The sequence below is a fragment of the Poromitra crassiceps genome, assembly GCF_964638095.1.
Source record: "Poromitra crassiceps genome assembly, chromosome: 1".
NCBI lineage: Eukaryota > Metazoa > Chordata > Actinopteri > Beryciformes > Melamphaidae > Poromitra > Poromitra crassiceps.
Window position 1 is genome coordinate 53,103,732 of NC_139623.1, and position 12,035 is coordinate 53,115,766.

Sequence of the window (12,035 nt, forward strand, 5' to 3'; positions counted from 1 at the left end):
TAGATTCCCAATATTTTTTGTCATTTTGGGCAGGACCAGAGACACTGCGTAAGGCTGCCAGTATTTATCTTACATTTTGGGCACATTGGGGAGGCTGTGGACTTACATTTGGAGAGGCGAACAGGTGATAAATGCACTCTGTGTAAAATTTTCAATTGCAATGCCCTGCATAAAAGCCCGCATTGCAGACCATAAGGCTGCCATCCGCAACAACAATTTAGACTATGCAATAGCAAGACACTATGCTCAAGCCCAACATGGCTCTGCTGCCACTTTGAAATTCTGCGGAATAGAAAAAGTCTCTCCCTCACAGAGAGGGGGCGACACTGTCATGAGACTGTTGAGACGAGAGGCTTTTTGGATTTATACCCTGAACACAGTGGAACCAAACTGACTTAATGAGGAACTAAGCCTCTCATGCTTTTTGTAATCTGGACCTTATTGTGTGAGAGGAATTGTTGTTTTTTGCTTGTTGTTTACTTGTTTCTATTTTTCTACCTTCTATTATTTATCATTGTATATTATTCATGTATGGGCTGGCTGTAATGCTATTGTCATCATGTTATTGGTTAATTGATAGACCCCCCCCCCCCATCCTGACCAACCTATAACAAACTGCGTTGTGTACTGGGGAGGCTTATTTAAACAACTTGTCTTTTGCCATTACTGTTGGACTCTGATGAAGACGCTGTCGCGTCGAAACGTTGGTCTGCACCTATAAGTGAATTAAATTTATTCCAGTGAATCGAGTGCTCCAGGTCCTTCTTGGGTTTACCCATTTATTACACTGTCCTGTCCTGAGAGCACCGACCTCCCTCTGTGGAGGGGCTGAAGCGCAAGAGACTCCTCTACCTTGATTCTCCCACCTGTCTTCTGTGATCTCTATGCCCAGTTCTGTTTCCCAAGTCAGTCTTAGTTCTTGTAAAGCAGTAACAGAATAGCTCCTTAATATAGTATATAAGGCGCTAATAATTGATGTATCTCCTACTGTAGAAAACACCCGCCTTTCAATATCAGAGACATTAAGATCAGTTAAGAAGGATGTTTTTTTCTCAATATAGTCTCTTATCTGAAAGAAATGAAAAAGATCAAGAAGAAATCCCCTTCAAATCCCAGGGCTTGAAAGCCGAGTCTAAGACGCCTGGCAGGAAGTCAGGGTTGTTAAAAACTGGAGTAAAAGTGGATGTTAACCCAGAACGACCTTCAATGTGTTGCACTGCCCTCCAAGCCTTGACTGTGTTCATTGTTATTGGGTTTGTACAGCAATCTTTGACTGATTTCAGATTGCGTAGGAAGAGCAAATTTCTGAGAGGGTACCTGGACAGTGAAGCTTCAACATCCAGCCAAGTTGAAGAAGTATTATTTGTGAGCCCAGTCCACCACATATTGTAGAAGGGCACTCAACTGATAGTTTCAGAGGTTAGGGAGATCAAGACCACCCACCTCACTCGGAAGCTGTAAAGTGGACATTTTAATTAAAGGCCTCCGTTTGCGCCAAATAAAAGAGCTAAACCAGCTATTTATCTTACAAATTATTTTCTGTGTGAATAAAATTGGATCAGATAGAGCAAACGAGGAAGAACATTCATTTTCAGAAGTGAGATTCTGCCTAACCCGGATATGGGAAGGGGGCTCCAATGCTCCAAATCCAACTTGATTTGATCAAATAATGGGCTAAAGTTGGTTTTAAACATCTGACCGAACTCCGGCGTGACACATATTCCAAGATACACAAACCCTGCGGAAACCATCTGAAATGAAAGGGAGAAGGACAATCTGGCACCTGGAGTCTACCACCTAGAGGCATAGCCTCAGATTTGGAAACATTTATTTTATACCCGGAAAAGACACCAAACTGGGTAATATTCTGAATGATGCGGTGGACTGATGCAGCAGGATTGGACAGAAACAGTAGAACATCGTCAGCGTATAACGCAATTTTGTGATGCTCCTGGCCAACATTCATCCCGGATATCGCAGGATCACACCGGATTGCTTCAGCTAAGGGCTCGATCGGCAGTGCAAATAACAGTGAGGATAGCGGACATCCAAATCGCTTCTCTATACTGGACCCCGCCACCCCAGCCCCCCCTTAAATAGGAGCAACTAGCGACCGGCAAACAAATCTGCACGTTGTAAACTACTAGAATCGGCTGTGAAGAACCATACGAGGACTCCGAAAGATCTCTTCACGCCAGACCCGGGAGGCTCCAACACCCCATATCCACCGAGAGTCCCAGGCACAGAGAGGTCGTCCATCCCCACTGCCTGCAACACCGACCCCGGAGCCGCTCCTCTTCCTCCCAACGATGATCTCCTCACCGAGGATGCTGCTCACACTTCCACCAGAGCCTGCCCTGATGCCGACACCAGCCTTCAACCCAGAGGGAAAGAGGCTACACCTGGGCCTGCTGGGGCCCACCGTGATAAGGGTAGTTTCCACCACCCCCCCCTCACCCCCCTCACGAATGCTGTCTCTTCGGATGCTCCGGTATGTGATACCCTCATTCTCGGTGATTCTATTGTACGCCATGTTTCCGTGCCAAACTGTAAAACCAAATGTCTTCCAGACGTTAAAGTCGTGGACTTGGACACAATGTTGCTGTGTTTGATGCCAGAACTTTCTCAGATTGTTCACGTCGGCACTAACGACATCGCTGATGAGAAATCAGAAGTGCTCAAATCTGACTTCATCAAGCTCATAGAATGTCTTACATGGACTGGCAGGAACTTCATTGTCTCAGGACCTCTGCCTCGCTTTCGCTCAGGCGGGATGAAGTTCAGCCGTCTTCATCAGTTGCATGTATGGTTAAAGGGTTTCTGTTCATATTGGAGAGTCCCCTTTACTGACGATGTCCTATTGTTCTGTGACAGACGTGATCTGTATAACGGAGATGGGCTTCACTTAAATAAGAAGGGAGCTAGGGTTCTCTCCTCTAATATTAAATACTCTAATAGATCCCTTGTGACCGGCACTTTTCCTGAGTCCCTGAAAACTGCAGTTATTAAACCCCTACTAAAAAAGCGTAGCCTTGATGCATCGGTAATCAGTAACTACAGACCAATATCTAATCTCCCCTTTATAGCCAAAATAATTGAAAAGGTTGTTTACCTACAACTCAATAGATTCCTAACCTCAAATGGTCTCCTAGATAAACTCCAATCAGGCTTTCGCCCCCATCACAGCACTGAAACCACGCTTACTAAAGTCATAAATGACATCAGAATGAACACAGACTCAGGCAAAAATTCGATTCTAGTGCTACTGGATCTTAGCGCTGCATTTGACACTGTTGACCACTCAATTTTATTGGACAGACTGGAAAACTGGGTTGGGCTATCGGGTACGGTCCTCCAGTGGTTCAAGTCCTATCTTCAAGACAGGAAGTACTTCGTCTCCATTGGCAATTACACATCTGACCTAACTAGGATGACCTGTGGGGTGCCTCAAGGATCCATTATGGGGCCCGTTCTCTTCAACCTTTATATGCTCCCTCTAGGCCTAATTATGCAAAAAAACAAAGTAGCCTATCATAACTATGCAGACGACACTCAGTTGTATATAACTCTTTCCTCAGCTGACTATGCCCCCATAGAATCATTGTGCCAGTGCATTGATCAAATAAATAACTGGATGTGCCAGAATTTCCTACAGCTAAACAAAGACAAAACTGAGGTGATCGTGTTTGGCCCCAAAGAACAAAGGCTTAAAATCACTGCACGCCTTGAGTCTCGTTCCCTGAAGCCTAAGGATCAAGTCAAAAATCTTGGAGTTATTATTGATTCCGATCTCAACTTTAACTCCCACATTAAGTCAATTAGAAAATCTGCTTTTTATCATCTTAAAAATATAGCAAGAATTAGGGGATACATGTCCAGACAGGATCTAGAAAAACTAATTCACGCCTTCATTTATAGTAGGTTAGACTACTGCAACAGCCTTTTCTCCAGTGTTACAGCCTGTCATCTCTATTTGGAAGGAGTCTCGTAAATTTTGCAGCAGTTCCTCCAAAACATACAGCATGTTGTTTTATTATGAGTCAATAAGTAAAGCTGCTCAACATTCGTTAGTGTTAATTAAACATAGTTTGTGATAGGTTTTCCCCCCAAATTGACTGGCTGTTGACTGGCCACTATGCTTCTGCTAGCTGGAACAAATTGCCTGAAGACCTCAGATCTGCCCCAACCTTACTTACTTTTAAAAATAGACTAAAGACTTTTATGTTTACCGTCGCTTTTAACTGCTGACAGCTACTATGCAAACCCAATGAGTCCTCTATAAGTTTTAGCTCTTTCTGCAACTGCCGCGCCTGTTGCTTATTGCACTTTTTATACTATTTTTTTTAAAGTTTTGTTGTGATGCTTTTAATTGTCCATTTTATGAAGTTGCTTAATGCACTTTTTATACTCTTTTTTTTAAGTTTTGTTGTGATGCTTTTAAATGTCCGTTTTACTCTCTTCTTTTCTTTTATTTTCCTGTCAACCATTTTATGTGAAGCACTTTGAATTGCCTCTGTGTATGAAATGTGCTATACAAATAAACTTGACTTGACTTGACTCTCTGAATTCTATTCGATGGGAAACAAATAAATGATACGTCTGTAGCTCAAGCGCCCCAGTCCAGCGAAACTCTGATGACACTCAGTCTGCCCCCCAGCATGGGCTTGGGCTTTCATCAGATTTGATCTAATTTCATTTAAATTTAATTAAAAAAGTCATGTTTTATTGTGTCGGGTCCCGATGTTCCCTTCTGTATCGAGCCACGATTTAATTTTAGTACTGATTATAGTGTCCCAGAAACACAAGGAATTACAGTCCTGTCCCCCCACGCCACACGGCTTCCCTGCCATGCATTAAGGCGGAGGGGAATTATGGAGGGAGGCCTAATAGTCCCACTCGTTCCTGCTCTATGTACTCCCCCCTTAACGCTACCTCCAATTCCATCGAACCCTTCAAGCCGATAGCTATCGCCCAGTCAGCCCTGCCCCGCTGCTACAGCGTGGTTGGCTGCCTTGCTGTATTTCCGTCTTCAATTGGTTGATTTCGAAATGCCCCTCCTTCCCTCACTGCCGTCTCAACACCTTGCAAAGCATGCTGGGATACCTGGCGTCAGGACATCGCAAACGACAAGACGAGAGGAGGGGCCAAAATCTAAATAGACCAATTGAGCCAACCAACCAAGCTGCAGCAGCGGCGCAGAGCTTGACAGGGCGAGTGCGAGTACTATACATGCGGGTTGATTGCGTTTGGTGAGAAGGGGGTCTGAGAGCTGTCAATCAGAAGTCATACACCCTTTTTAATAACTATTTAAAAACAAACTTATCTGAAAAATTATGAGTAGTTTAACATAATGATGCCACCAGGAGTGGATTGAAATGTTTTGGCTTCATTTTTGAGGAGCTGTCACAATGGCCATCTTTTATACAGCCCCGCTCACCTTTACTTACTTTATTTCACTTTACTTTATTTCATTTGGCAGACGCCTTTCTCCAAAGCGACGTACATACAGAAAATAACAACCATAAAATCATGTAACATACATAGTGGAAACAGAGATAAGGGAAAAAGATAAATACAATAAAAGCCAACAAACAAATAAACAGACAGTTGAAGGTACGTGGGCCGCATGTTAAGGGTGATGGAAAGGGAAGGTTAGGGGGAGGTGAAATGGAGGGAAAAGAGATGGGTTTTTAACCGATTGCGGAAGATGGGGAGAGATTCGGATGTCCTGACTAGGGGGGGGAGCTCGTTCCACCATTTGGGGGCGAGACAGGAAAAGAGGCGAGATTGAGAGCGGCCCTTAAGCCCGCGAAGCAAGGGGGGGGCGAGACGGCTTGCGCTAGTGGAGGGGCGGAGGGAGCGGTGGGAGGGTTGGAACGTGACCAAGGTTTGAAGGTATTGGGGGGCAGTTGAGTGGACAGCTCTGAATGTGAGGACAAGGGTTTTGAATTTGATGCGTGACAGGATGGGGAGCCAGTGGAGGTCACGGAGGAGGGGGGTGACGTGAGAGAATTTGGGTTGGTTGAAAACAAGGCGGGCAGCAGAATTCTGGATGAGTTGAAGGGGTTGGATTGCAGAGGAGGGGAGACCGGCTAGGAGAACATTGCAATAATCAAGTCTAGATAAAACCATGGCCTGGACTAAAATTTGGGTTGCTTCGGAGGTTAAAAAAGGGCGGATCTTTCTAATGTTAAAGAGGGAGAATCTACAGGAACGTGCCAGTGCTGTAATGTGGGCAGAGAAAGATAGTTGATTGTCGATGGTGATTCCGAGATTTTTGGCAGATTGGGAGGGGAGGACGGTGGTGTTGTCGATGGATAGGGACAGATCGGATAGGGGGGAGTCGTTGCAGGGGAAGAAGAGGAGTTCGGTTTTGTCGGGGTTGAGTTTGAGATGGTGAGACGACATCCAGTTGCTAATATCTTTGAGGCAGGCAGAGATACGGGAAGAGATATTAGAGTCGGAGGGGGGGAAGGAGAGATAGAGTTGTGTGTCGTCAGCGTAGGAGTGATAGGAGAACCCGTGAGAGGAAATGACGTGACCCAGAGATCTCATGTAGAGAAGGAAGAGGAAAGGACCTAAGACAGAACCCTGTATCTGTGGTGACCCCTCACCTCTGTATCTGTGGTGACCCCTCACCTCTGTATCTGTGGTGACCCCTCACCTCTGTATCTGTGGTGACCCCTCACCTCTGTATCTGTGGTGACCCCTCACCTCTGTATCTGTGGTGACCACTCACCTCTGTATCTGTGGTGACCCCTCACCTCTGTATCTGTGGTGACCCCTCACCTCTGTATCTGTGGTGACCCCTCACCTCTGTATCTGTGGTGACCCCTCACCTCTGTATCTGTGGTGACCCCTCACCTCTGTATCTGTGGTGACCCCTCACCTCTGTATCTGTGGTGACCACTCACCTCTGTATCTGCGGTGACCCCGGCTGCTTGGCGACCGTCTCCAGGAACAGGGTGACAGCCTTGTGCACCTCGTTCATGCCCACCCAGCGCAGCACCTCCTCCAGAAAGGACAGGGTGAACGGGTGGCTGTGTCTCCGCCAGCTGTAGCTCCGCATCGGCACGCCACCTGTTGGAGAGGGTGAGGTTACATGAGTATACATAACACCTGCTTACCGACGCAACATAACTGTGGATAGGAGAGATTTTCTGATTAATGTCACAGCACATTTTGTTTTCATGTCACTCTGAACTACTATTATTAATATCTCCTGCCTTTTCATAACGGTTCTATTATTAATGCCCTGGTTCTTTTTTAGGTAATTATTTATTATTAAATATTATATATTTATTATTTATATTATTTTCATGCCTTTTGTACTTTATGCTATGATTATTATTTTGTCTTTACTTTCTAGTTTTTAGCCTTGTCACAGCCCGGCTCAGAGGCTGCAACAAAGAGGGAGAGGGCTGCTACAAAAAAGTAATTTATTTGACAAAAAGCACAATGAAAAAGAAGTAACATGTGGGAATCAGTACATCAGTAGTGCAAAAAGTGTATGAATAAGTGGCTCTCTGTGTGGTGAGAGAACGCAAAAAGAAATGCTGTTGCCATGCCTGCAGGGGGCAGATCTGCCCAGCGAGAGAGAGAGAGAGGGAGGGAGGGACAGAGGGAGAGAGCAAGAGAGAGCCAGACTGCAGAATGGGAGCGGTAGTGCAGAGCACACCGCCCCAGGTGCAGCTCAATGCAGTGCAGGACACAAGCAAAAAGACAGGGACACCTAGTGTCCAGGTGGAGGCGTCACAACAGCCTGCTTTCACTCTTCGGTATGTGGCAAATACATTTGATCATCATTATGATGGTAAATAAAGGAACGTGAGTGAAGGTGATATGAGGGGGGGGGGGGGGTCAGTGAGTGAAGGTGATGTGGGGGTGCAGTAGATCTTACTGTGGATCCTCCAGAGGATGTAGAGGGGGGGCCAGTGGTCCATGTCCGGGCTCAGGGTGTCCCACAGGAGACGCACCCGCACCCCAGAGCTCTCCGACTGGGTCACACACACGCGCACACACACACACACACACACACACACACACACACACACACACACACACACACACACACACACACACACACACACACCAGATCTTTTAAAAAGTGTTTTGTGTGACTGTTCATTTTCAATATTTAACTTGATTTCAAATATCTAACAGTCCACGTACTGTAGCAGCTAAGGCTAAACTTAAAGCCTGCATAGATGGGCTTGTAATTGATGCACTCGCCGTAACACCGCTTAGTATTGTCTAGTGAAATAACAGAGTCCAACGTCTGCTTCTGGCTTTTGTTGGAATTTTATGTTGTTCACCATTAATGTTCTTCAACGTATTAAAAGCAAGAAACCATAAGACATTTCCATATAGCCAAGTGTTCACATGGTGTGGTGGTCAAAAAACTAGTTGTGCTCCTCCGTCTAGCAACCCATGTCACCTGACCTGAGTGAAAGTTCCTACCTATAGTAAGTGACCCAAAGCACAATGGTGACACTTACTGGATCAATGTGGTGTCCTGTATACACTTCACTCTGGAAATGGCTGCTACAGTCTATTTAGCAGAAGTTTAAGAAATTATTCCCCCTAATCTTTCATATTATAACTGGGCCTGTCACAGTCAAATCATTCATGAATGGGTTCACCGCTACCTTAAGGGAGGGGGGGGGGGGGGGGGGGCAATGAGATGGGCCAATGAGAACCCTTTGTTATTTTCCCAATACAGTGACAAAAACTGTGTGGAAACTAGTCTCCTTTCAGTATTAATCGTGCATTCCTTTATAACTGGGAACTGGTAATCTTACGACTTCAAAGGTCTTGAGCTGGGACGGTGATGTCACCAGAGCTGGTATTTCCCATTCCAAACTCGTAGGAGCCTCAGCAGCCCCGACCTCAAAAATCCAAGATGGCTGTGCTGCGCAACAACAGTAGTTATAATCGTAGTAATGTTGTTTAGCACTTCTGTTTTGTTTGTGTCTCATTAAATCAACTGTACACACAGCACTGCCTAACTTTTATCTGTGTGGACATGAGGCTGCAGTGTTTGTATGCTCAAAATGCCGCGAAATGCCATGTTATCAACTGTTATTGCCAACAATGGCTAGCCTGGCTAGCGACTGGATCTGACCAATGAACAGTGAACTTCCCAGCTCAAGTGTTCTGCAAATGGAACGCTAACAAAACGGATGTGACATCATTCCTCCACATCGGGGAAACTGGTCTCCAATGGCGCTCCGCGAGACAGACCCGCTGCCAAGGGAAACAGCCAGCAGGACACAAGAGCACACCGCAGCGGACACCACCCGGTTGCTGCAGAAACAACGCACGGTGGCATCCCGCCACAGACAGCTGCATCAGGCATCGACCCAGCCAACCCCAGACTCCGGCTGCACGCTTCCCCAGGCTAGGGCCGAGCCGCGTAGAGAACATCGCTCCCAAAGACCGACGCCATCCTCTCCACCGTGCCCGGACACACAGCACGCAGGACAACTTTCCCAAACAAACAGAGAATTCCACTCAATTATACAGTACATACAGTATACAGTGTGCATGCTGTTACCTGTATGAGCTGGCTGGCTGTTACCTGTGTGATCTGGCTCTTACCTACCTGTGTAAGCTCGCTGTTAGCTGTGTGAGCTGGCTGGCTATTTTTTTTTTTCAATATTTTATTTTGATTTTTTATAGAACACAAACAAAACAAGACAGACAGGCTCAGACACAAGAAAAGAAAAACAAACATACAACATAATGAACATTCAACATTACAGTGATGCTACCAGCCACGTAAGGTGCTGATGTACTTGAGATCTCCTGCAAGGGGTCTATAGGAAACCAGTCAGGCGAGTCACCCGTCGACCCTAACCTCATCGAGGTAGGCTAAAAACGGGTCCCATATATTTTGAAATTTTCTAGGTGAGTTGGTTCTCAGGAACCTGAGTCTCTCGTCCATCAACCACAATTGGAAAGAGGGTGAAGAGGGGGACTTCCATTCCTTAAGAATTCATTTTTTGGCAACAGTTGTCCCCCGTATCAGAGATTGTTGCACAGCTGTAGTGAAGTCCAGAGAGGACTCCGAGGAGCCAAAGATGGCGAGTTCTGCCTCTGGCTGAAGGGTTATTACGTAGGCCTTAAGAGTACCAGTCAAATATTTTGGCCCAGAATCCTGCCAGTGAAGGGCAGAACCAGAAGGCATGAGACAGAGTGCCTTCCGATACCTGACATCTGTCACACAGTGGAGAGACAGAGGGGTAGATCTTGTGCAACTTTTGGTTAGAATAGTGAAGACGATGGGTGACTTTAAATTGGATCAGCTGGTGTCTACTATTAACTGAGTAGAGCTGCACCACAGACAAACTCCTATCCCATACAATATCACATAACTCAATGCCAAGTTCCCCCTGCCATGCTTCTCTAATCCTCTCAGTAGAGGCTGTGATGCAGTTGTCAAACAAACATACAAACCTAGAAATTAGATGCTTGGAATGAGGAGGGCTCAGCAAAACATCTAAGAAAGCATGTTCATTTGGGAATGTTTCAAAGGTATTGATCTTGGATCGAACATGATCCCTGATTTGCAAGAATCTGAGCCAGGCAATTCAAACTTCCTTTTCAGCTGATCAAAGGATGCAAATTGGTGGTTTTGATGGAAACCAGCCCCTTCTCACTCCAAACATGGAAGGTTATGTCTAACCGTGAAGGCAAAAAAGAGTAATCAAGACAAATCAGTGTATGGACAGAAAAATCTGGTAGACTCAAAACACTCCTAATTTGATTTAGAATTCTGACTGAATTTACAACAAAACTCGAATTTTGTGAGGTCCGAGGTCTCTCTAGCTTAGAAAATAACATGGCTGGCAAAGAGGAGTTGGCAATAGAGCTGGCCTCCATCTTCAGCCACAGGGCGGCCCCAAGAGCTAAATTATCAGGAGTTCCTTGCTACCAGAACATCAGAGCCCTGACATTGGCGGCCCAGTAGTAGTGTCTAAACACTGGTAAGGCCAGCCCTCCTTCAGATTTGGGCTTTTGCAAGTGAATTTTAGAAATTCTATGGTTCTTATAATTCCAAATGTAGGACAGAATTAAGGAGTCCAGTTCTTTGAAAAAAGCCAATGTTTTGCCAATTTGAATGGGAGATTTTCCAGGAAACCGGGAGTGAAGACGTCAGAGAGAGGCATGAAGTCACTCTTTGTCCAGTTAATTGTGTATCCGGACAGCTTACCGGAGGAGGTGATTCATTCTAGGAGAGGGGATTGCTCTGAGTTACTGTATGTAGGTACATTATTACGTTAAAACTAAAACACCTGTAACTATGAGCTAAACTGACTAAACACATTAACCCTGCAAAAACCCACAAAACAAAAAATGTGCGCTTGAACCTGAACTACTCACACTTTAGCCCTCCCAGGGGCCATCCCACGTTGATCCGACGGTCCGTTATTCATCCACAAGACTCCACTGTCCTGCCTGCATACCTGTGTGAGCTGGCTGTTACCTGTGTGAGCTGTCTGTTTACCTGTGTGAGCGTGCTGTTACATGTATGAGCTGGCTGGCTCTTACCTGTGTGAGCTCGCTGTTACCTGTGTGAGCTCGCTGTTAGCTCTGTGAGCTGGCTGGCTATTAGCTGTGTGAGCTCGCTGTTAGCTCTGTGAGCTGGCTGGCTATTAGCTGTGCGAGCTGGCTGTTACCTGTGTGAGCGTGGTGGCGAGCGGCGAGGCCTGGACCAGCTTGGGCAGGTTGCTGGGCAGGCCCAGGCGCTGGAAGTACCAGAGCAGGTTCCAGAAGATAATGGAGTGGCTGTGGAGGAGCTGGGCCTGAGCCAGCACTGCCTCGCCCTCGTTCTCCAGGAGACTCTCCAGCTCCTTGCGCAGCACCAGAGGGCTCAGGTAGGCCACTGTCACATGGGGAGCAGCGCCACCTACAGAGCCCTGAGGGAGGGACACACAGAGTCAGGGAAACACAAACAACTAGTCTGGAGCTAAAAGCTGGACATCTGGTCATCTGGTAAAAAAAATCACATAGAGGTGTTGAAGTAAGCATTG

General features: G+C 46.1%; 1 protein-coding gene across 1 annotated transcript in view; it reads right to left on the reverse strand.

Annotated features, from left to right (window-relative positions):
• dennd4b (DENN/MADD domain containing 4B) overlaps positions 1-12,035 on the reverse strand; it is a 214,681-nt gene that overhangs the window by 14,135 nt on the left and 188,511 nt on the right. Inside the window, exons 25-27 of the mRNA XM_083645668.1 lie at positions 11,682-11,921; positions 7,901-7,997; positions 6,915-7,080 (exon numbers count right to left, since the gene is read on the reverse strand). Of these exons, the coding sequence (XP_083501794.1) occupies positions 6,915-7,080; positions 7,901-7,997; positions 11,682-11,921 (503 nt within the window). The remainder of the gene's footprint in view (positions 1-6,914; positions 7,081-7,900; positions 7,998-11,681; positions 11,922-12,035) is intronic.